Source organism: Cryptosporidium muris, genomic scaffold (genome assembly GCF_000006515.1).
Source record: "Cryptosporidium muris RN66 scf_1106632373453 genomic scaffold, whole genome shotgun sequence".
In the NCBI taxonomy this organism is placed as follows: domain Eukaryota; phylum Apicomplexa; class Conoidasida; order Eucoccidiorida; family Cryptosporidiidae; genus Cryptosporidium; species Cryptosporidium muris.
In genome coordinates this window covers 268622-292618 of record NW_002196570.1, presented here as the reverse complement: position 1 = coordinate 292618, position 23997 = coordinate 268622, and the positions used below count along the sequence as shown (strand labels likewise).

The following is a 23997-nucleotide window of genomic DNA, read 5'->3' as shown; positions in this document are numbered from 1 at the left end:
ATATAACATTAATTTTCTTAAAAGATTTTACTAGTGTCAGTATCGCACATTTCTAAGTATATACTACGGATTGCTGCTGCCACCATTCTCTCCCGCTCTTTTGTGTGTATCTTACCAGGTACTGCTATTTTGTTTAGAATGCATAAAATTGTTATTAAGAAAATATAATAATAGCGGATAATTTGTCTCATATATGATACATATTTCCTAGCTACTACAGAATATCATATTATACACTTTTTAATAGATTTTCTTTTAAACAAAAAGAAATGTCACTTGTAGAATTCACCCGCTGTTTTATGCCATTTATTTTGATACTCTAAATACTCATTGTTTATATAATCCAACTGAGCTTGTTCGTATTCTATTCCTAAAGTATTTAAGAAATTGTCCTTTGGAGATATTAACATATTCAAACAGAAGAAATAGTCAAAGATATGTGTTTCTATTGATTCTTCTAGGCATGGATATAGTTCGGCAATGTCATTAGAAAGTGTATCTTTTTCTATGGCTAAAATAATCTTACATTGACTTAAAATAGATGTTAATGTGTGTGATTGATCAATAAAATTTGTAATATAGTCATTTCCAACTAGATCAAGACTGGTATTTAAATTAAACGATATATTTTGCTCTTGAATATTACCAACAATGTTTATCCAATCAACACTTGTATCTTTTAACTCAAAGACAAAATAATATTCTTTTTTATTATCTAGAAGTACATCAATGAATATTCTTAATAGATAATGCGTAAACTCAGTAAATATATCGTAAATAGAACGAATGCTATTATACAATATTTTACTGATATCATCATCTTTGTCTAATAATTTGAAAAATTTTGTAGAGAGTAGAATTATTGATATATTTAACCTTAATATTAGTATTAAATAAGTTTGATCATAATCTTGAATATATGATTGGAAAATAGCTTGAAAATATGACAAGTAAAAAAGTCTATTCATATCAATTAGGAAATTGAATGCGAGAATTATCCATATTTCTGGGTATTGAAAACTGATATTTATATTATTCTCTATAATATTGAGCAAACCTTTAAGGCAAATAAATGGGATATTAAGTAGCAACTGAGTATTAATATCATCTTTAATCTTTGTCCTTTCAATTAATAGCTGAGAAATTGGGATACTTAATAAGGAGCCCCAGAGATCGAAACGAAATTTTCCAAAGCCCAAGCATAAGTACAGTGGAATATATATATGTTCTATAAGTGAACTTAATATCCAATTTGTAGGGTGTGAAATATTGATAACTTTATTTAATGATTTAGAGTAATATTCAGATGTATCTGAATTATACTTGCGTTGCAAAAGTGCAATATATCCTTTAACAGAATTTACTGAGTATTTCCATTTAATAGAAAGTGAACCATCAGTAGACCTATCTATTCCAGAAGTTATAATACCTGAAATGAGTCCCTCTTTACAGTTACACATGAAGAATCGGAAATGCTCTTTGTTTGGTCCCAGTGTTACATCCTTAAACCAAGAATATTCATTAAATGAAATAGGTATACCTATAAATAGTAGATAATGAAAAAATATTTTACACCAGTTTGATGCATACAAATCACTATATTTATTAGAGAAGTAATTAATTGAACTTCTTAAGGCTTTTGTAAGACTTTCATTCCAGCAAGAATTACTTAGTGACAATGTGTCACATGAAAGTATTGAACTATAATACTTTAGTACCATTTTAACGAAATCAATTTTTAATTTTTCAAATAAAATAGTAGGATTTATATTATTTTCATAATGTGAATACATGTTTTCTTCATAAATACCCAATTTGACAGATATTGATCTGATGAAACTATATAATTTATAAGGATTTAATTTTATAACATCAATGGCTCCAAGTATATATAGAAATTTAAGTAATAAGAGTAATGAAATTTGTTTCAAAGTTACTTTATCTTCTTTAATATTTAGTTTTGAAGTTAAATGTTCTAATGATGAAAGAAGTATTAAATAAATATTGACTGATATTTTACTATGATCATGCTTTACTTGTTCAATTTTCTGGGAAATGTAATTAATTTCACATAAATATACTGATAAATATGACATATTATAAATAAATTTTGCTTTTTCATCTGAGTTTGCACATAAAGTAAGTATTAATGCTACAAATGTTGAATTTATACTCACCAAAATGCCAGTAAATCCATCTTCTGATTCTTCTAAGTCCAAAAGCTGGAAGTTTTTGTTAAAATAACTGATACACTTTTTGTGTTTACAAGAACTTCTTGATTCAGTATTATTTGTCTTTGATATTTTGGAATAAATATTTAGACTAGTACTAGTAATTAAATATAGAGATTTGATAAATTTTAATATGACTTTGTTTATAAATTCAGTCACTTTTGAGATAAAAGATAAACTAATTGATTTACTATTTGGAGATATTTTCAAGTTATGTTTAAAATCTGTACTTTTAGAGCATATAATACAATTTTCTTCAGTTCTTGATAAAGTGAAATTTTCTAAACTTGTTGAATATTCAAAGAGATTTTGCAAAATTTTAGATATATTTTTAAGGTTGGAAAATAATGTATTCTTTAATAAAAACATTTTTAATGTATATATTCGGATATTAATTGTAATTTGTTCATTAATAGCTTTGTTGCAATCACCTAAATATTGTAGATTTATCATATCACATATTTGATAAAAATTATGTATTAAGTCATCCAATGTTTCAATTATAATATTAGCAATATTTCTTGCTAAATCATAGGTTCCTCCTGATTCATATAAAAAGGGTTTAGTATAAAATTTCAAATATCTTATTTGTTTCAATATATTAAGTTGCCTAACAAAAACTGTCCCTTCATGAAATCTTGCAGTATCCTCTTCATTCTGTGATACTGCTGCTTCAGATATTAACATATTAACTATACTGTCTGAATTTTCTGTGTAAATTTCCGAAAGATTTGCCATTTCTTTTAAATAAAATGTAATTATAGTGGAATTACAATGTTTCTGGTTTATTGTCATTGTATTTTCAGAAATATGATATAATATATTTTCTAATATAGTTGTTAGTAAAAATCGTGTCATAAACATGGTAAGATATATAGATAAATCATTATTTTCTCCAAATTTTCTCAATAAATATCTCTGAGAAAAAGTTTGTAATAGTGTCCAATTTTTCTGCAGCTGTTGTTGGTTGTTCAAATTATCCCTATTATCACCAATACCTTTTAAAGTGCTAAATAGTAATATTGAGTACATATGAAGATAAAGTTCGCTTATAATAGCTAATAATGGAGAAAATTTCAATTTGTCTTTTTTTAATAATAATTGATCAAATTTTATGTATGAATTTTTTAATTCAACATCAATATCCAAAAAATTAGAAATAGTAGATAAAACTGAAATACCACTTTCTTTAGTAGATATCAATTTTGTGAAGCAATCATCTAAGTAAAAATTGAAATAAATTATTTCCAACATTGATTGATGATAAAGTTGATCACGAAATAACCAAATCTGAATACACCATAAAATACTGTTTGAATAATCAAAATTTTTAGGAGCTAAGTACGAAATTAACCCAGAATTATCTATCCAATTTAACCAAAGAGATAATTCGGAACTTTGACCTATATATAAAGATGTATATCGAAGAATATTACCAAATATCATCATCTTTCTAATTGTAACACTACTTTTAATTTCTTTCTCTAATGAAATACTTATAAACTTTAAAGGTAAAATGTCACTTATACTCTCTAAACTTGAAATTTCCAAATCAAAATACTGATGGAGAAATATTCTGAAAATTAACATAATTTTTTCAAAAAATTGCAAATTATTTTGAATATCTAATATCCAATTGCTGATATTTGTCTTATATATTAAAATATTTAAAAAAATAATTACTTGGAATTTAAAATAAAAAACATCTGACTTTTCAATCTTATCAGATATAAACCCATCAATAAAGTAATAAAATATATCTTTTATAAGCTGACGTAATGGTTTTGAAAATTTTATGTTTGTACCATTACTATTATTTGACTTTATATTGTCAAAGTTAATAGACTTACTCAATAAATTTAATATATTTCTTTCTATCCTGATTATTATACGAATAATTAGAATTAATAGGCATAGTTTCTTCTCATTATTTATTGAGTTGTGCTTTAAACTATCGAAAATTTCCTTAGATATACTTAATACTTTAATATGATTTCGTTGTAATTCTGCTAAATTATTATTCTTTACTTCAACTTGATAATCTGTTGATAAATTTTCAAATAAACATTTCATATAATAAAAAATTCTTGAAAATAATGAATCATCTTGAAATTCGTCTTCCTTTTCATATGTATCATTAGAATTTTCTTTATTCAATACTAAAAATAAATTCATTTCTAAAGCTTCAATTAATAAATCCCAAGATCTAATTGAATATAATTCTTTAGATTCTGTATGGATATTTATATTTAAACATTTTAAATTAATAATATCATAAATATCCATACATTTTATTAAATTATCAATATAATTTGCAACTAAATTATCCCATAAAAGCCAGTCATCTAAAGTAGACAAATTTCTGCTCAAAACTAAATCCAGTTCATTATCTAAATTATTAATTGAATCATCTTCTAAATCATTGTCAGCTAATTGATTTGTCCCCACTTGATTGTCCATATTTTCAAAAATTCTACTATTTTTAGAGTTAAACTCTAAATATTCTGGAGGTAACAAATAATTATCATCTGAATTGCTATTTTCATCAGAATCATTACAAAAAATAGGTGTATCATCTCCTGCTACTAAATTGTGAACTATTTCAAAAGGTGTATTTTCATTTTCATTCTCAAAATTTTCTTTATTTATATTCCTTTCATATAAATTTAATAATGAAGATAGACCATTACCATCTGAATATTCAAGTTTTAAATTACAATTTCTCCTTTTTTTCTTCCTTCTTTCTCTTCGCAATATATTCTTTATCCCTTCAGAATCATCAATTTCTTCTTCAGAACTATATAAATATACATTTTTATTTCTTATATTATTATCACTTGAATTCATATCAATCAAATTGTCTACTTTTCTATAAAAAGCTGTATCATGTTTTGTAATAGGAAGAGCAAAATTATATTCCCAATCTGGTGGTATAGGAGCATCATCTGGTACTATAAATCCATCAGAATCAGACGATAATATGGCATCATTATTTACAGATATTACCTTAGATTTTAGCTTATTCCTACCATTAACTCTTACTTTTTGTTTTAGCCTTTTCTTTTTAGTTAGTTTAAATTCCAATCTTTTTGAATTTGAAAGTTCCGTAATATTATCTTTATTTTTAGTTAAGTCTACCTCTAAAACTTCAGATGCATCTAAAAACTGCATATCAAACTCACTTGGAGCATCATTAAAATTAAAATTCATCCTATTTTCATTTTTTTAAATAAATTCATTCACAAAAAAAACCGGATCGATACCGGTATATGTTTGTGTGTAGCTAGTAACAACGGTATGCAGAATAAAAGATGTATAAAAAGGATTATAATTGTCTAATTACTTAACATTTAACTATAAAAAAAATAAAAAACTATTTGTTATAATGAAATTATAATTAAGAAAGCTTATTATTAAAATTTTAATTTGAGAAACTTATTGTAATAGAATGATCTTACAATAATCCTTTTCAAAATATATCCAAAGTTTCAATTAAATCTTTATACTAAAAAATTATTAAAATAAATAACTTCTAATTTACTGTGAGAATAAAATCTCTTCATATTCTATTAACAGATATATTTACAAACTTATATTTATAAGGAATATCAAATATTTTAAGATCTCCTTTAGATTTTATATATTGATAACATTATATATTCACATTGAATTTACATAGTTAAATATAAATGTTTGAGAATATATAAATAAATATTATTGTACAACAACAAATATAGATAAGTTTTTTTGTGTTAATCTTTTTAATATATATTCAAATATTAGATAATTTATTATGATCATTGAATTCCCATGCTATTGATTAAAGATGATATTTTGGATTATATTACATAAAAACTACTTAAAATTAATATAATTAGATCTTAAATTGATAAATATTAAATTAAAATATGCATTTGTTAAAAAGTTACCCTCAATTTTACAATATAAAGTGGACATATATGCGGTCATACTTCATGTTAACCTCATTCTAAATAATTGTTTCTACATACTTGATTTATAGTAGAAAATTTATGTAGAAGTTGAGATAAATTAATTTAAATAACTTTCTAAATTAATAGAATGGCTCGTTTATACTTTTATTATTCTGCAATGAATGCAGGCAAGACAACATTACTATTACAATCTTCTTACAATTATAAAGAACGTGGTTTGAGAACAATGTTATATACAGCTAAAATAGATAACCGTACAGAAGTAGGAATAATTAGTTCTAGAATTGGTTTATCAAAGGAAGCTAATTTATATTCACTTGATACGAATTTATATGATGAAATTGACATAGAAAATAATAAAAAGAAATTAGATTGTATATTAATTGATGAGTGTCAATTTTTATCTAAAGTACAAGTTAAACAACTTTGTAATGTAGTAGACAAATTAAAAATACCTGTTTTATGTTATGGATTAAGGACTGATTTTAGAGGAGAATTATTTGAAGGAAGTCAATATTTATTAGCTTGGTGTGATAAATTAATTGAAGTTAAAACTATCTGTCATTGTGGTAGGAAGGCAACAATGACTATGAGAATTGATCAATGTGGTGATGTTGTTTTAGATGGTGAACAAATTAAAATTGGTGGTAATGAAAGTTATGTTTCTGTATGCCGTGAACACTACATGCTAAAGGTATCAAAGCAATAACATGGTTTATAAAATTCGAAATAAAAATAATACCAATAACATATTTTGTATATTTTAATATTATTCATTTGAACTATTTTCTATATTGAATAAAATGGGACCAATGATATTTATTTAATATTATATAAATTCTATATACTTATATTCAAAAGTCCACCCATGAAAAAAGTATGTGAACTTTAATCTGGAACAATGTATCATATATTTTGTAAAATATTATGAAGTACTTAATATTTAATAAATTACTATATTATATTTGTTTCCTAGTGGTATTTTATTCTTAATATATAAATGGTATCTTTATTCTAAATTTTAAATAGAATATTAATCTTTGAGAGATATTGCAAATACAATACACTTAAGTATTTATATCAAGATTTATGATAAATCTTTAAATTACTTATTACTTAATAGTAAATTAAAATCTATAAAGTATATTTAAATATTTGAATTAGAAATATCGATATATATAATTCTTTTTAAAGGTTTATATATTAAAGTGTAGAATAACAGTAATATTTAAGAATAATGTACTTACAATATCAATAATAAAGATATCAATAATAAAGATATCAATAATAAAGAATTAATTTATAAAATTTTTATTACCTTTATCTTGAAAAATCACTAATTTATATTAATTTAGAATATTTTATATTAAATTGTAAATTTAGTTTAATATTTTATATTACTTATAGCTAATATGCTATAGTTATAAATATTATGCTATTGAAGATAATGTATTATCTTTAATAAATACCTCTAGATAACTCTTTTCAGTAATATGAAGTAATCTAATTTAAAATATATAATTTAATACTCTAAGTTATATTTAATCAGTGGTATATTATTAAAATACAAAATAGTTCATAGCTATACTATAGTTACATTAGTAAAAACTCTTATTATTTAAATAAATTTATTTTATATTTTCTTAAAATAAATATAACCAAGATTATCTGTTGTATAATATCCAATATATATAATTTATATCTTTGAATTTTAATAAAATCAAATATTTCAAGTTAGAGTGATTTTTAGTAAATTATTTTTTCTCATTGAACTATTAAGTTATAAATAAGATCTTAATTTTAATCTCTATATATTTTTAGTATTATAAGTCTTGTCAACACTATTTGTAAGATTATATTTATGTTTATAAAATTCAGAATTGTCATTTTTCTTTAGCTGTATTATTTTCTCATTAAATAGTTATAAATCATTAAATATAATATAATAATACTTCACTTAAGACCATATAAACTTTATATTAACAATTAATTGTTTAATTATAGCTCCAATTGGTTTGTTAATTTATTGACAGAAATAATAATTTTAACAGTATTGAATATCAATAAATATGTAGATGATTAGATTGTAACTTAACCTTCTATAAAGTTATATTACAAGGAAAGTACATATACTTAATATCCAATAGAATTTATTTAATTAATAAATATATTTAATAAGATTTAATCTAATAATTAAATAATATATTGACACAAAAATGAAAAATATAAAATATTTCTATTTATTTTGAATTCCATCTGTCATTAAAAATTATTAATATTAAATTTTTAATATAAGATAATAAATTTATTATTTAGATTCTAAGGTAATTTTTTTTTCTTTGTGATTATTTTAAAAGTACTTTTTCGAAGTTAATATTTATTTATAAATTTGGCGCCTACTGCATTTATCCGTGATATTATGTTGCTGCATGCATGTGACCTATTCCTAAAGGGTATGGACAAGTGACTAAACCCTAATATGTAATAGAATTAAAGAAAAAAAATGATTTTATCCAACCAGATATTTATGATACAGGGAAATTATAAGGGTATATATATTTTTTTTCCTAAAAAATGCACTTTGTAAGCCTATTAGTAGCATTTTCCTTTACAAGTGGAGTATGGGCTAATGGAACTGAACAATATAAAGGTGGTAATCCAAATAATCTACTTTATATTTTAAAAAATAGCTGGAAATCATTGGATAAAGAATTTTTATTTTTTGATTCATTTGGAAATGAATCGCTTAAATATATTTCTAGCTTAGAGAAATTTCAGGCCCCTAATACTGATCAAATAAAGACAACTATTTTGTCTCCAAAAAAATTATTTTTGGATATATTAGATAAAGTTAAAATTCAAATAAAAAATGATACATTTGCAGTAATAAATGATCTAAATAGCAGTAATGTAGATATTATCGCAATATTAAATAATACAGAAACAAGTCTCGATATATGGAATAATTTGAATAAAGATGAATATATTTGCCAAGGATTACAAAATATGACCTATGAATGGTCTGAAGAGTTCTGTAAATATGAGGAATTTGTAGATAATGGATTTACTAGTAATGATAATATTATTAAAAATAAAGGTAATATATATATTATGGAACATAAAAGGAGTTCAGATATAATTTCTGATAATGAAAAAATTGAAAATAAAAAGAAGAAACATATAAAATGTTCTTGTAAAGGTTCTTTAATTTATTTGATTAAGAAAAAAATAAAAGAAAATTCATCATTAAGAAGCTTGAAACAATCTCTTGTAGGTTTTACATTTCCAGATTTACCACAAGAAAATAAGCTAAAAGAATCATTTAAAGATAAAATAAGTAAAAGTTCAATACAAAAAGTTCCTCCAGTTAATAATATATCAAATATTCCATTTCCACCTTTACATAATAGTGGTAAATTATATGATATTAAAGATGGAAGTTCTAAACCTGAAATATCTTTAGTTTCTGATGAAAAAGTTAATAATCAAGAGATTCTTCCAAATAAGTTTATACCAAAAACATCACGAATCTATGGAAATGAAGATATATATCGAATTTCAAAATATGGGTATAATAATAATAATAATAATAATAATAATAATAATAATAATAATAATAACAGAAGTGTGAAGAATAATATTCAGTTAGTGAATTCAGAAATAAATGATAAAAATAAAATATTTATTTTTCAACAAAATTTTTTAAATGAATCTAAATTAAATACTTATGATCAAGAAATCAAGTCGCCAAAAAATTCAATATACCAAGATAAAATAATAGATGAAAAGAAGCAATATACTATTGTTACTGATATGGAAATAAGAAATATTGATTATGATTCTTTACAAAGACCATTAATTAAGCAATCTTTTTACTTGGGGTTCACTAACCTATTAGCTAATGGAATGAATATTAGTTCTCAAGATATTAATATTATTAAAATATGGAAAGTTACAAATTTATCTCTTAGAAAAAATAAATGCTTTCCAATTGGTATAAAAGTAAATATCAATGTATATGATTATATCTCATCTATAAAAAAACTTAAACAAATGCTTGAAGATAATGAAGTTCCCTTTAATAACGTGTTTAATACGAAAATGTTGTCAATTAATTTATTGGAATCTAACATGAATAAATATAAGGAACATAATGAATATAATACTATAATTGGTTATGATAATAATGGTAAATCAAATTTAAAAACAATTCCTATTAGTATATCTTTGGAAATTATTCCTTTAGATAAAATAAAAGATGAAATTGAAGTTAAGAATAAATTACAATATTATTTAGCTATTTCATTAAATAGTAGCTCAATACAATTAGTGCAATTTTCGACAGAACTAAAACAAAAGTTAAATTCTAGTTTTATATCGGTTATAAATACCGATATTTTAATATATCCAGAAGAAAATAGTGCAAACAGTGTAATTTTAATATTAAATAATCTTTATACTAATATTATTAATGGTAAAAATTCAGCTTTTTCCAATCATTTCAAATGTATAGGTTACAAAATAAAAAATATACCACATACAGAAAATAGTGCAATTTACCCATTAGATAGATCAACATTAGATACATCATTGGGAAATTTAATGCAAGTAAATCAATTAGATTTACTCGAAGATATATTTCAAAGTGAAAATACTTACATTTCTCAAAATCAAGATAATAATCCAGATAATCAACAAAATATTAGTACAGTCAATAATATTAATTCAAATCCCAACAAATATCAAAATAATACTAATAATTCGCAGTATTTATATTCAAATAATAATCAAAATGAATTTTATGTTGACTATACTAATGATTATCTAAATCAATATACTAATCAATATCCAGCTTTTCCAAATCCACCCTTAGCATCTACATTTCAACCATATGAATACTTAAACTCTCCTCCAAATGATTTCTTTAGTGGAAATTATTTAGGCATAAATGGTCAATATACCCATATGGAAGAATATCCAATCAATAATATTTATGACTATTCAGGTAATATACCATTTAATCCATTAAATAATCAACAATGGGACCCTGAAAATAATAACCAATTATTTTATACCTAACTTACAGTACAAAATATAATTAGTAAGAAAAATTCATATTTTATAAAGTAACCAAATTATTATGTAGCTGGTATTGCGCGTTAATTTCTTTTGATTTTTGTTTTTTTTAATAGATCTATATTAAAAGAAATGAAAAATCCGATATTACACTCATCATAATGGTATTCTTATATTCAAAAAGTAATTGTAGTTTTATTTTGATATTATTACTTATATGGTTGTACACTAACAAAGTGTGTCACGGAAATAATTCGGTTGAAACAACAGAAACAAGTCAAAGTGAAGAGAGTGATAGATCAAATAATAAATATAGTGATAATATTTACTTTCCAAATTTGAATTCATTATTTTTATGGCTTGGAGAATTTGGGGAATCAGCAAAGGGAATTACATCTGATATTGAAAATAAAGAGTATGGACCTGAGGAAGAATTTCAAGCTACTCAGCTTGATATAGTTGAGTCATTAGTAGATTCTCTTGAATATGCTTCTAATTCTAATATTGTATTTCAAAAAATATATGAAGATAATATTATGCTTAATATTGAAGGAGAATTTAGTCTAAGTCAATTAATTGAAAACTTAGAAGAAAATCGTAAATCGATGTTAGTACTTTATATAAAAATATTTAATAAAATACAAACATGCGAATCTGAATATAAGGATTTATGGATCGATCTATGCGAACTTTCAAAATCATGTTATTATATATTATGGGATATATATAAAACTATATATGCATATTATAAGATGGTACAAAATCAACTAGAAGATGTAAAGGCTATGAAGAAGTTACTTAAAGGATTACTCGAAGATCACAGATCCAGAAATGTCAAAGTTAAGTGTAGAAAAGACTTAATTGAAGAAAAAATACTAAGCACAAGATTGAGAGAAAGTGTGTTGGAAGAAAAATTATTCAAATTGACTCTTTCTTCATTTGAAGGATCAGCAGAATCGATTAGACAGCTTAAGAAGGTAGAAGAAGAAATTAAAGTGCATTCAAATAATACTCTTGTTGAATTAAGGTCACTTTTAGATGAAATAAAAAAATTAATGGAAAAAAGGGACAAAAATTCTGAAAAATATGAGGATCTGGAAATTTTACTTTCTATTTCACAAAGTGAATATGATAGAAAATGCGAGCGCCAAAAGTTATATTATGAGGGTGGTACTTTACAGATTATTGAAGTAGACCCTTTAGTGAAGAGTATTGAGAGATCTCAAAAATTATTTGGTGACAATGAAGATAGTGAGAATAAGTTAGAAAATATTGAAGATAAAATAATAGTGAGTGAAAATAAATCACAAGATAGTGAAGATAATAAATCCAAAGAAGCAGAGACTGCAAATTCTTCAAAATATAAAGGAATAATAGATAAGATAATACCATTATTAAAAAGAAAAAAAGTAACTTGAAATAAGAAGGGAGAAATACAAATCGTTTTTTTAAATAGTTACTTTAAATTTATGAAATAATTAAATAGCAAATATTTTATAAGAATAAAAAAGGAGATATTGGAACTTTATATTTTTGACATAATCTGAAATGTTTGAACTTGAATTCAAAGCAAAATATCAAGTTAATTTTAACATTATTGATGTCTGTGAGCTAATACAAGACTTTGAATATATCCCCAATGTATCGAAAGATATATGTATATTAAATAAAAGTACTTCTAATACATTGGAATTTGAAAAGACTGAGAATGGTGATATTTTATACAATATTAGGAATAATGATACATCTGATTTATTTTTAGTATATTCAGAAGCAAATTATTGCTATTTTAAATACCTAATGACTGGTTTTTGTAAAATTGAAAAGTATAGAATAATACTAGAAAATATAAACCTTAATAGTCAGGAATCACTATATAATACAGTAAGTAATATAATGAATATATTCTGTGAGATTGAAAAGAATTCAGGAATAGGTTTCAGTTTTGCAGGATATTATAAAAAGAATGAAATGGATGAGTATTTAATATTTGGACGTGATAGAATTGGTACATCAAGTTTACTTATTACACGGATGTGTAAAGGTGGTCTAATATTATCAACAGCTATTAATGAAAATATATTTTTAAGTAAAGAGTATAAGCCAATTGAATTGCCACCTATGGGATTCTATATATTAAATCTGAAGAACTTAGAATTTGAAATAATAGGATGGAAAGAAGTATTACCATATTATACTAATTCATATTGGAATATTAATTTAAATAATATGAAAGATTCTACTAGAGAAGATTTTGGTATATGTAAAGATGCAAATCTTTTATTAAATGAGTTAAGGAAGAATATGATATTGAAGTTGGGAGATCTGATAAGTTATTCCTTTAATAAAGAAGGAATTTATGGATATATAGGAATAATGTTTTCTGGTGGTTTAGATAGTACTTTAATTACTTACTTAGTATTAGAGACATTATTTTATGAAATTAATAATTATGAGAAATTATGTAAAGATAAACTATTGAATATGAATAAAGGAATTAATTTAGATGAATTCAAAATATACTTTATAATTGAATTATTAAACTCAACATTTTCTCCAGAGGAAGCTCCAGATCGTTTAACCGGTCTATGTAGTTATTATGAATTGAAATCAATTTTTCAGGAATCTTTTTTAAAACATAATAATGTTGAATTGAGATTTATTTGTATAGATACAAATAAAGATACTTTATTTCAGGAAGAAAATATAATATTAGGACAAATATATCCATCTAATACTCATATGGATTTTAATATTGGCTCGGTTGAATATTTTACTACAAAAGGTATTGGTAGATTAATCAAACCAATATTTTATATGGAAGAGTGGTGGAATGAAATTATTAATAATCAAAATGATCAAACACTTTGGTGTAACATATATGATATCAATTTATTGAAAGATAATTCTTATGAAAATACTGAGAAAGATTATAATATAGATAATAAAAGTCATAAAATAAAGTGTCCTTATTGTTATTTTAGACAACATCCAAAGTGTTTTAATAAATGTTGTAAATCATGTTGTAGAAAGATACAACAAGGTTTATTAATTGTAGATAATTGTTCAAGTTCATGCAGAGTTCATAAAATGAAAACAACTAATTTCAAGGGAATTCCTGCTACTTCAAGAAATATTAATACTAAGAATTATTATTTAGAATCAAATTTATATCATTTATCAATTTTACCTGGAGAATCTATTAATTGTATTTATAAAAGTGGAGATTCATCTTTATATAAATCTCAAAGTAAATGGATATTAATTGGTAGTGGTGCAGATGAATTTTTAGGTGGATATGGTAGACATATAACTGCAAAAAAACACTGTGGAATTCAAGGTATTAGAGATGAGATGATAATGGATATTAGGCGTCTTTGGATAAGAAATCTAGGACGAGATGATAGAATATGTAAATATCAAAGTAAAGGAGCATTTTATCCATTTTTACAGATTAATGTAATTGAGGTCATTGGGAAGCTTAATTTTTGTAATATTAGTGGATTGAAAAATGGACCTACAAAACCAATATTACGTTATATTTCTAATTTATTGGGATTGAGATTTGCCACGAAATTTAAAAAGAGAGCTATTCAATTTGGAACTAGAAGTACAAGACAAACTAATTTGGAACATTTTGATAGTAATAGAAAAGCTACTGCAACTGCAATATACTGTAAATCTAGGGTTAAAGATCTAGAAATATAGATGTTGGTGTATTGGCGGTTATATAAATATAAATATACCCCACTATATTGCATTATTTTTAATTATGGACTTTTTTTCTTTTAAAGAAAAGGAGATATTTCGGATTTCTATTAATAAACTTAATATAACTCTAGGATATTATACTTGATATTTATTATTATGGATAGCCATGTTTTAAAGTCCAATATATTAAATGAAGAAGTTACAAATTTAGAGAATAAAGTTCAGGAGTGGTGCAACAATATTAATAACTCAATTGCTAATAATATGGGAGATTTTGAGAATAATGTGAATATAAATTTGAATTTTATACGGGAAGCTAAGGTTAGGATTGATGGGTTACAAAAGAGAATTGGAGATTCAAAGGAATTATTTGAGATTAGAAGAGTTATGGAAAGTGAACAAGAGCAATATCAAAAACATCTTAATACAAATTTGCAGAATATGTTGGAAAAAGTCCAAAAACTTGAAATGCGTATTGCTGAAGATAGAAATAGATTAGAAGGTGAAAAAACAGCATATGAAAATGACTTACACATAGCAAAAATGCAATCTTCTGAAAGAGAGAAGAGTTGTAGAATATATAGTGATAATTTAGGATTATATATTAATAAAGTCAATGGTAATAATAGATTTACATTTATCTATATAGATGCTAATAATCCACTCAGAGAATTTTATTTTGATTTATATTATAATGAGAAAACATCAAGCTATAATGGTGTACATTGTGAACCTTATATTCATGAATTTCAAGATTTAACTAATAAGTTAAATAATAGATCAATTTGTCTAAGAAAATTTATTTCTAATATGAGGCAAGCATTCAAAGATTCATTATAATATAAGAAAACTTATTTTAAAACTTATTAAATTTGACATTTATTACTAATTCTCTTAATTATATAGATATATATAATAAACTACCTAGATTTCACAAGCTGTATAACATCTTCATCATTTAATTTATGAGTAAGCCCAACACATTGAGGATTATGTTTAACACTTGTGCCCCAAACAAGAGCATGTTTAAATTCACTTATTAGATCCTTATGAATAAGTCTAACTACTGTCTCAACATCAATATTTCCTCTTTGAGGAGTTAGGATAAGAGGATCTGAAAAATCAGGTAATTCACCTTTCTTCTTTGTATATAATCTAACAAGTCCCAATTTATCCCATATTAATTCTATCATTGTATCTAGATTCCAACGTTTCTGTGATGATATAACTACACTGTTTGACCTTCTTGCAAGTTCATCTATTTCCTGAATATTTAAATTATCTATTTTATTGTATACATATAAACATGGTATATATTTTCTATTACCTTCAATACAATCAATAAAATCATCAATAGTACAATCCTCTTTAATTAGAATATCTGCATTGTAAATTTTATATTCATTTAATATATTTATGATCATCTTATTATTAAGGTGAGTCAAAGGTACAGTTGAATTAAAGGTTATTCCACCTATTTTCTTAGGTCTAATACTTATCATTGGAGGTCTCTTATTTAATCTTATTCCTATAGATTCCAATTCTATTTCTAACTTTCTTTTTTGGCTCTCATCTTTAGTACAATCTAGAACCATTAGAATTAGGTCAGCTGACTGAGCTACTGCTATAACCTGTCTTCCTCTTCCTCTACCACTTGCTGCACCCTCTATTATTCCCGGTAGATCTAAAAGTTGAATCTTAGCATTGTTGTACTTCATTACTCCTGGCACACATGTAAGAGTTGTAAATTCATAAGCTGCTATTGCACTTTCCGCACCTGTTGTTTCACATAGTAGCGTAGATTTACCAACAGAAGGAAATCCAATCAATACAACACGTGCATCACCTTGTTTTATAACATCAAACCCTTCTCCTTTATGGCTACTGCTATTCCCAGCTTCAATTAGTTCAGTTCTCAATTTAGCCAATTGAGCCTTTAATCTACCTAAATGATATTCAGTTTTTTTATTTTTCTGGGTTCTAGCCATTTCGGCCTCTATATCAGCTATCCTTTCTAAAATCCCCATTATGTAGATTCAGAGATCTAAAGAAAATCGTCTAAATAAGTATAAAGGAATTTTCTCAATTCCATTAATTTCTAAGGTACAATATTATTTAATAGTACATGGCGCCTAGTGAAAATATTGCGCCAATTTTTTTTTTATTTTTATATCAAGTAGCTTAATTTTACCTTAAGTAATACTTTAAATAACCAGAATTACCAAAATTTTAAAAGTTAAACTAACAAATAATAGGAGATTATAATACTATCTGCTAAATATCTGGTTTATATATTATATACGACTACTTTAATGATCTAAGGGTTAGGCTTCATTGTATTAGTAACTATCACTTTATATACTATGGAAAATCTAAATACTGAGGAAATAAACCATGATTCTTTATCTGACACATATACTTTAACTAATGAAAGTGTCCAATTACCAGAAATTGATTTTTTACTATATAAGATAAGGAATAAGTTATCTGAATCTTTCTCAGATATGAGTTCTCAATTATATAAACAGGAAGTTATGGATGTTACATCTAATTTAGAAAAATATCAAGAACAACCATATTTATTAGATAAGTATTTGGAAAATACATGTTTACCTTTAACTAATCGGTTATATTTGGAATTAATCAGTTTAGCACAAGTTCTTCACAAACAAGTACTAGAATCCTGTAGATTAACTGAAGTAAATTTTAAGAATCCTAATATTGATGAATTAATAAATTATAATTTATATCATCTTTCATATTGTATATATATATTGTGTAAAATACGTGGTTTAAAGATTATTTCATTATATTTTCCACAAGATGTTAAGTGTCTTGAAATAGTTATAGATTTTTTAACAATTATAAACCAAGCAGACAATGACACGATTTATAAGGAAGATTATGAATATAATATAAAGTGGTATTTAATATATGTACTATATATATGGCTAACAGTATTAGTTCTTACTCCTTTTCCTCTTAATATCCTTGATTCAAAGTATACAATAAATTCAAAGTTAGAATTATTTAATAGATTACTTAGTATAATAATTCCAAAAATAGTAAGTTGTAATGCTTGTATTACAAAAGAAGTTGCAGCTCTTGTATTTGCAAAGATTGTTTGTAGAAATGATTTTATTAATTTATGGGATGAAAATAACAAACAATATTGCAATTACTATCATAATATTATTAGTAATGCAATACTCAAGGATTCAAATACTAATGTGCTTTTAACATTTAAATATATGTTGAAGATTGCTCCATTCGAAAATATAGAAATATTTATTCCTTATATTAAGAATTTTTTAGAATGGGATAAAGAAAATTTACAAACATCAATTTCATCAACTTGTTCTACAAAATATACAAAATATAGATTAACTTGTACTTCTAGATTAATAATAAGGCTATATCAAAATATGCAAGATATAAATCAACGCAAATATTTATTTGATGTAATACCACGTACAATTAAAAATATATTAAGTGATTGTTATAATAGTTCGAATACAATTAGATTCATAGCTGCAAAGAATTTGGCTAAAATTCTTAAATGTATATCCAATGAAGATGAATTCAATAATATTATTAATAATATCCTATCAATGTTAGTTAACTATAATGATGATATAGAGAATATATTTAGCCATAATTCAGGTGATCTGACTGTAGACGATCCTAGAATAAACTTATGTACTATACAGTCATCAGAAAAAGATACAATTAGCACAGGGAATTTTAAAGAAGTTGGAAATTTAGAAACTGCAACTTCTAATATTAATGATTCAAATAATTATAAAAGAAAATTAGCAATATATTCGTCAAAATCTGCCTATATATTACATGGGAAGTGCTTAGCACTAGCTGAGATCATTAGAAATAATGTACTACAACTTAATTTACAATATATGAAAGATATTATTGAAATACTAAGACAATGCTTAGAGTATGAGTTTTGGTTATCTAATAGGTCAATTAGTAGTCAAATAAGAGATTCAGCTTGTTATATAGTATGGAATATTGCTAGATATTATAATCCAGATATAGTTAAACCATATATTCAAGATTTAATCAATTGCTTAATACCATTAACTGTCTATGATACTAATATTAATGTTAGAAGAGCTTCTTGTGCAGCTTTACAAGAACTTATTGGACGTCAAGGTGCAAACTATATATTATTTGGAATATCTATTGTAACTATTGCAGATTTTTTCAGTATATCATCAATTAAATCTTCATTTTTGATTGTTTCTAAGAAGCTAGCTGAACTTTCACCAAATCCAAGAACTAATATTACATTATATGATCAAAATTCCAATATAATTAATGATAATAATACTTATACATTTTCTGTTATATTGATTAAATATTTACTTAAAAATGTATTTGTGAATCCAAATCCTAAATATCGATTACTAGGACTTTATTCATTTGTTGAACTAGTTCCATACGCAAGATATTACTGTTATAAAATTATTTTACCACATATTCTTAATATTTCCAAAAAAGATTTTGAAGTTGAGGCATCATATGATGATAACAATCCAATAAATAGACAATGGACTATAATTGTTATTGCAATACTTATTAAACTTACTAGAAATTTAACAAAAAACTTTTTTAATGAAATAATTGATAAAGATATAGCATTAAAGTATAATGTAAATAATTGGAGTGATGTTGTTAGAAATATTGTGGTACAAATTGAAAAGAAACATTTATATAGAGGAAAAGGTGGTGAATTAACTAGGAAGGCAAATTTGTATTTGATTGTTTCTTTAGCTGAATCATTTGAAACAATTCCATTTAAAAAGGCTACATTTACAAGATATATTAAAATTGTTTCAGATGGTCTCAAACATCTAACTTTATCTGTTCAGATGTCTGCATTATCAGCACTAGAAGCCCTAATTAGATGGAGAATAAATTTTAATGATTTAAATGAACAAATAAGCTATCTTCCTAATATTGAATGTTTACTAGATGAAATAATAGAATATATTAATAAAAAATCTACTCATATTGTTGCTATTAGAGGCTATATTTTAGCAATTGGTATTATAGTTTCACAACTTTTCAATCAAATAAATATTGAACTACTTAAGAGATCAATCAATTGTTTGATTAATATATTTTCTTTTCAACTAAAAAATAGAATTCTTTGCGACAATTCAAGAATATTTATAAATTCTAGTAGTTTTGATGCTGAATGTAGAAGGAATTCTATACTTTCTATTGGTATTATATTTTCGAATATAAGTGAATCCATTTTAAATCACCTTAATGATATACTTGGAATTATTTCATCTATATTGTTAAATGGGTGTCTAGATTATTCTATCGATAAAAGAGGTGATATTGGATCTTGGATTAGAGAAATTTCCTTAGAAGTTTTCACCTTATTATATAAAAATCCAATTATGAATAAATTTATTAAAAAAAATCATGTATTATATTCTTTCCTGTTTAATATTTTTAATCATTCAGATAAAATTAGAGTTAAAGCTTTACTACTTTTTTGGAGAATCCTTTCAAGAGATGAATACAATCAACCTTTTACCTACTTGAATCCATACTGGTTTTATTATCGTATATTTTATGGAATTCCATATGAGTTATTTGAAGTGCAACTCATAAAAAAATATAATTTAGTGATAAGTAATAGTAATAATTCTCATTTTAAGGAAAGCTTAAAATTTATAGATTTAAAAGAAGCTTATACCAAAATTATATCAAATGAAAGAATAAATCAAGCTTGTGAATATAACTCTTTGGAATCTTTTTTTACAGATAAAGAAAATACTTTTAATTGCTCATGTATTTATTTTGATCAAATAGATTGTATAAAAAAATTACCTGAACTCCTTCTTCCATACATAAATTTTGATAAGCACTTTATAATAGATCATATGAGCAGAAATATTCAGATATCAAACTTTTCCAATATTTCTCTCGTTTGCAAAGAGTTTCTTCCTATTTTGAATCATAATTTGTTTAGATACCCTATTTTAATAGGTCTGCTTAATTGGATTAATCATTCATCTACTACTCTACCCTCATCAAATATTGCAAAAAATGAATTTTTATATTATATGATGCATTCAAATAATTCAGATGAAATAGTACAGAATATTTTTATTGATTTAAAGTTAATTTTGACATATTTTTTAGAGATTGAGTCTTTAAATAAATTGGATTTTATTTATATATCTTCAATATCTAAACTTGTTCAATTTTTCCTTGAATGGGAATTTGTAAAAATAAATCACTCTAACATTCTTTTAGAAATTATAAATATTCTTAAACAAAATCTGGAAAATACCAGTGATATTTTATTGCTAAAATCTTTATCTTCAACTTTTATTTCAATATTGTTTTATCCAGAAATACTTGACAATAGTATGATTACTTGTGCTTTAAATACAACAATTAAAATTTTAACTTGTGAGTATCCCTGTCTTCGTATTTATGCTTCAGAATCTATTTATAAGGGTATATACTCAAATAATGAAAATTATAGTGAAGATTTATCTATACTAATTACTAACACATCTTGGAATCGAACTTTTTTAAAAGATGAACTCATTCAGATAGGTAAAGAATTTGAAAGACATTATTATAAGTGGAGAAATATATAAATGATAATTACCTCTATATTTGATTAAAATATAAGCAATATTAAAACTTTATTTGTTGTACTGAATATATTTTAGCTTACTATTAGATATCATTGGCATTGAGTTATTAAACATAAGTAAATTAGATTTATTTTAAATCTAAGGCATTAGTTTTCACTTTTCTATACCTCTTTTTTAAAAGAATAAGATATATGAGTCTCTGTAATATTATAGAAGTGTTATGAATAAATTCCTAATTTATGAAAAAAGAAAAAAGAAAGTGCACCATACTGTCATGGAGCTTGTGTATGCACACCCTCTACACACAATTGACATATTTTTGGAATATTCTTATTAAATAATAGAATTGAAGGTTAAATGGTGTTATTTCAATGGCAAAGCGAGTATGAATACTTATTGCATAAGATATGTGATATGCTAGATGAGTGTAAACAGCTAGGTTTTTTAATAGTAAGCACGGACTATTCTAATGCATATTTAAATACCTCGGTATTTCAAAATTATGTTTCTATTGGATCAAGTGCACTACGTGAGGATATAAGAAAAATTGTAGAATTAATAAGCTCTTTTTCTACTCCTGGAATATTAAGTTACATGTCAGCATGTTGTGTTGATGATATAAATCTATCTCATATTTTTTCTCTGTTACGCCTTCACACATTATTAGAGCATTATCCTAAACCTTTAATACTACATACACAAAGAGCACAAATAGTCATTGCAATGTATGGAGAATTATCAGCAGTAAGAAGGGATTTAGAAACAGGAATATTAAAGCAACAAAATGATAATAACTTGTTGTTAACAAGAAAGTATAATAATGAACAGTGTATTGAATTACTTAAAAAAACTATCAATCAATTTACAGGTATTATTGTAGATTCTGGTAGAGATCGTTCTACATATATTAAAGAAGCTTTTTGTGCACCAGCATTTACTCCACCTAGAACAAATATTGCCATACCTGTTGACAATGACCTACAATTATCAGATAATCTAAATAACCGAATAAATCATAGTATTTCTCTTATTCCATGTTCTAATAAGGGAGACCCTTTATTAGTAACAGCATTATTATGTGGCTCAACGTTATCAATATGGCAAAGACTTTATTTATTATATGATCCTGATAGAGAAACATCTAAAGAATCTATTGTTCATGCTGTAGCTTATGCAGTTCCTAAGATGGACAGAATGCGTCAATTAGTATTTACAAGTTTTTTACAGGCTTTATGTAGACCTAAATGGAATGAAGATAATACTCACAAATTATCTAATAAAATGAAGAGAAATCAAAATCAAAATACTGAAATAATTCAGTTAGTTATACGTGGTTTCTTATCTTCTGGAATTTCAGTCTGGTCATATGAATATCCACAACAAGTATATGATATAACTTCAAGCCATGCATTATCTATTAGAGAGAAAAATAAGTTATTAAGTATATTAAAATTATTAGATGAAAAACCTTTGATAGATGATGAGATAGATGAAAGTAATATTATTCCTTCTTTTGAATCTGTTATACGAGAACTAGCTAGGGAATTCTATCATAATTCAAACTGGGAAATAGAAGATACTGGGTTTTTATCGGCATTAGGAGAACGTAAATCATTTAACGATAAAGGAAATGTTTTAAATGGAGCCTTAAAAATTAGTTATTACCAAGAAAATATTCATGGGAAACCTTTGGATTCTATAGTATCTGATAGATCTAAGTTCTATCATGCTATGGGGTACTTTAAAAGCACATTGACAGATTCATTAGAAGGAGTATATACAAAATCTGATTACATAGTTAGTGCAGATCCAACATTTTTTGAGTTTGAATCAAGTCAAGTATAATTAATAAATAGATTCTTATTATAAACTTAAACAATCACTTAGTAATTATAATTTATTGTCATTGATCTTAATATTATCAATATAAGTTCATTATCTCAGTAATTTGTTTAACTTTCAAAAAATAAAACATATTAAGGCGTGAACTAACAACTTATTTGTATTGTATAGGCTAACATTTTCAATATTGCAATTTATCCTATATAATTATAATTCTATGCTTACTTGTTTTTTGTTTAGTAAAAATAGCAAATAGGTATTTATAGTTTATTTTATTAAACTAAGTGGATCTAATTATTGTTTGTAATTTTGTCAATATTATCTACTATAGATTGCTATAATATACTTTGAGATACTTAGCTGTATTCTTAAGAGTAATACTGAATTTTTTGAGTAACAATATTTGTCATTTACCCTAGAATTATCTATTTACAATCCCTCAGTATGTACAAGTAACACTACTACTAAATACTATACTTATAAATTAAATAATTCCACTATAATTCATGTATAATACTAATGTATATGTATAATGTA

At 24.3% G+C, this 23997-nt stretch overlaps 9 protein-coding genes across 9 annotated transcripts, besides 32 other annotated features; 7 read left to right on the top strand and 2 right to left on the bottom strand.

The window, feature by feature from the left end:
• Nucleotides 1-17: 17 nt before the first annotated feature.
• Nucleotides 18-5441, bottom strand: CMU_038710 (uncharacterized protein; the record flags this gene model as incomplete). The annotated part of the gene is made up of 2 exons (XM_002139117.1): nucleotides 18-214; nucleotides 290-5441. The coding sequence occupies 2 exons, from the start codon at nucleotides 5439-5441 to the stop codon at nucleotides 18-20; spliced, it is 5349 nt and encodes a 1782-aa protein (XP_002139153.1).
• Nucleotides 3883-3913: a sequence feature (AT_rich).
• Nucleotides 4471-4545: a sequence feature (AT_rich).
• Nucleotides 5030-5065: a sequence feature (AT_rich).
• A 145-nt stretch (nucleotides 5442-5586) lies between the features above and the next one.
• Nucleotides 5587-5659: a sequence feature (AT_rich).
• Nucleotides 5660-5721: 62 nt separating this feature from the next.
• Nucleotides 5722-5760: a sequence feature (AT_rich).
• A 169-nt stretch (nucleotides 5761-5929) lies between these two features.
• Nucleotides 5930-5950: a sequence feature (AT_rich).
• A 39-nt stretch (nucleotides 5951-5989) lies between these two features.
• Nucleotides 5990-6026: a sequence feature (AT_rich).
• Nucleotides 6027-6090: 64 nt separating this feature from the next.
• Nucleotides 6091-6141: a sequence feature (AT_rich).
• A 170-nt stretch (nucleotides 6142-6311) lies between these two features.
• On the top strand, nucleotides 6312-6893 carry CMU_038700 (thymidine kinase family protein; the record flags this gene model as incomplete). The annotated part of the gene is made up of 1 exon (XM_002139116.1): nucleotides 6312-6893. One exon carries the CDS (start codon nucleotides 6312-6314, stop codon nucleotides 6891-6893), a length of 582 nt encoding a protein of 193 aa, XP_002139152.1.
• A 106-nt stretch (nucleotides 6894-6999) lies between these two features.
• Nucleotides 7000-7039: a sequence feature (AT_rich).
• Nucleotides 7040-7120: 81 nt separating this feature from the next.
• Nucleotides 7121-7151: a sequence feature (AT_rich).
• A 132-nt stretch (nucleotides 7152-7283) lies between these two features.
• Nucleotides 7284-7392: a sequence feature (AT_rich).
• Nucleotides 7393-7398: 6 nt separating this feature from the next.
• Nucleotides 7399-7475: a microsatellite.
• A 2-nt stretch (nucleotides 7476-7477) lies between these two features.
• Nucleotides 7478-7501: a sequence feature (AT_rich).
• Nucleotides 7502-7525: 24 nt separating this feature from the next.
• Nucleotides 7526-7643: a microsatellite.
• Nucleotides 7644-7688: 45 nt separating this feature from the next.
• Nucleotides 7689-7712: a sequence feature (AT_rich).
• An 83-nt stretch (nucleotides 7713-7795) lies between these two features.
• Nucleotides 7796-7842: a sequence feature (AT_rich).
• A 26-nt stretch (nucleotides 7843-7868) lies between these two features.
• Nucleotides 7869-7914: a sequence feature (AT_rich).
• A 182-nt stretch (nucleotides 7915-8096) lies between these two features.
• Nucleotides 8097-8135: a sequence feature (AT_rich).
• Nucleotides 8136-8331: 196 nt separating this feature from the next.
• Nucleotides 8332-8499: a sequence feature (AT_rich).
• Nucleotides 8500-8554: 55 nt separating this feature from the next.
• Nucleotides 8555-8575: a sequence feature (AT_rich).
• Nucleotides 8576-8758: 183 nt separating this feature from the next.
• CMU_038690 (uncharacterized protein) lies at nucleotides 8759-11263 on the top strand (the record flags this gene model as incomplete). Its single annotated transcript, XM_002139115.1, has 1 exon — nucleotides 8759-11263. One exon carries the CDS (start codon nucleotides 8759-8761, stop codon nucleotides 11261-11263), a length of 2505 nt encoding a protein of 834 aa, XP_002139151.1.
• Nucleotides 9261-9297: a sequence feature (AT_rich).
• Nucleotides 9756-9804: a microsatellite.
• Nucleotides 9843-9908: a sequence feature (AT_rich).
• Nucleotides 10110-10130: a sequence feature (AT_rich).
• Nucleotides 10617-10657: a sequence feature (AT_rich).
• Nucleotides 11264-11421: 158 nt separating the features above from the next.
• On the top strand, nucleotides 11422-12678 carry CMU_038680 (uncharacterized protein; the record flags this gene model as incomplete). Its single annotated transcript, XM_002139114.1, has 1 exon — nucleotides 11422-12678. The coding sequence occupies one exon, from the start codon at nucleotides 11422-11424 to the stop codon at nucleotides 12676-12678; it is 1257 nt and encodes a 418-aa protein (XP_002139150.1).
• Nucleotides 11876-11901: a sequence feature (AT_rich).
• A 25-nt stretch (nucleotides 12679-12703) lies between the features above and the next one.
• Nucleotides 12704-12770: a sequence feature (AT_rich).
• Nucleotides 12771-12808: 38 nt separating this feature from the next.
• Nucleotides 12809-14968, top strand: CMU_038670 (asparagine synthase family protein; the record flags this gene model as incomplete). Its single annotated transcript, XM_002139113.1, has 1 exon — nucleotides 12809-14968. One exon carries the CDS (start codon nucleotides 12809-12811, stop codon nucleotides 14966-14968), a length of 2160 nt encoding a protein of 719 aa, XP_002139149.1.
• A 159-nt stretch (nucleotides 14969-15127) lies between these two features.
• CMU_038660 (uncharacterized protein) lies at nucleotides 15128-15811 on the top strand (the record flags this gene model as incomplete). The annotated part of the gene is made up of 1 exon (XM_002139112.1): nucleotides 15128-15811. The coding sequence occupies one exon, from the start codon at nucleotides 15128-15130 to the stop codon at nucleotides 15809-15811; it is 684 nt and encodes a 227-aa protein (XP_002139148.1).
• Nucleotides 15805-15891: a sequence feature (AT_rich).
• On the bottom strand, nucleotides 15892-16998 carry CMU_038650 (developmentally regulated GTP-binding protein 2, putative; the record flags this gene model as incomplete). The annotated part of the gene is made up of 1 exon (XM_002139111.1): nucleotides 15892-16998. The coding sequence occupies one exon, from the start codon at nucleotides 16996-16998 to the stop codon at nucleotides 15892-15894; it is 1107 nt and encodes a 368-aa protein (XP_002139147.1).
• Nucleotides 16361-16389: a sequence feature (AT_rich).
• Nucleotides 16999-17122: 124 nt separating the features above from the next.
• Nucleotides 17123-17144: a sequence feature (AT_rich).
• Nucleotides 17145-17334: 190 nt separating this feature from the next.
• Nucleotides 17335-21618, top strand: CMU_038640 (HEAT repeat family protein; the record flags this gene model as incomplete). Its single annotated transcript, XM_002139110.1, has 1 exon — nucleotides 17335-21618. The coding sequence occupies one exon, from the start codon at nucleotides 17335-17337 to the stop codon at nucleotides 21616-21618; it is 4284 nt and encodes a 1427-aa protein (XP_002139146.1).
• Nucleotides 17699-17721: a sequence feature (AT_rich).
• Nucleotides 20380-20424: a sequence feature (AT_rich).
• Nucleotides 21619-21975: 357 nt separating the features above from the next.
• CMU_038630 (uncharacterized protein) lies at nucleotides 21976-23463 on the top strand (the record flags this gene model as incomplete). Its single annotated transcript, XM_002139109.1, has 1 exon — nucleotides 21976-23463. One exon carries the CDS (start codon nucleotides 21976-21978, stop codon nucleotides 23461-23463), a length of 1488 nt encoding a protein of 495 aa, XP_002139145.1.
• Nucleotides 23464-23997: the final 534 nt, after the last annotated feature.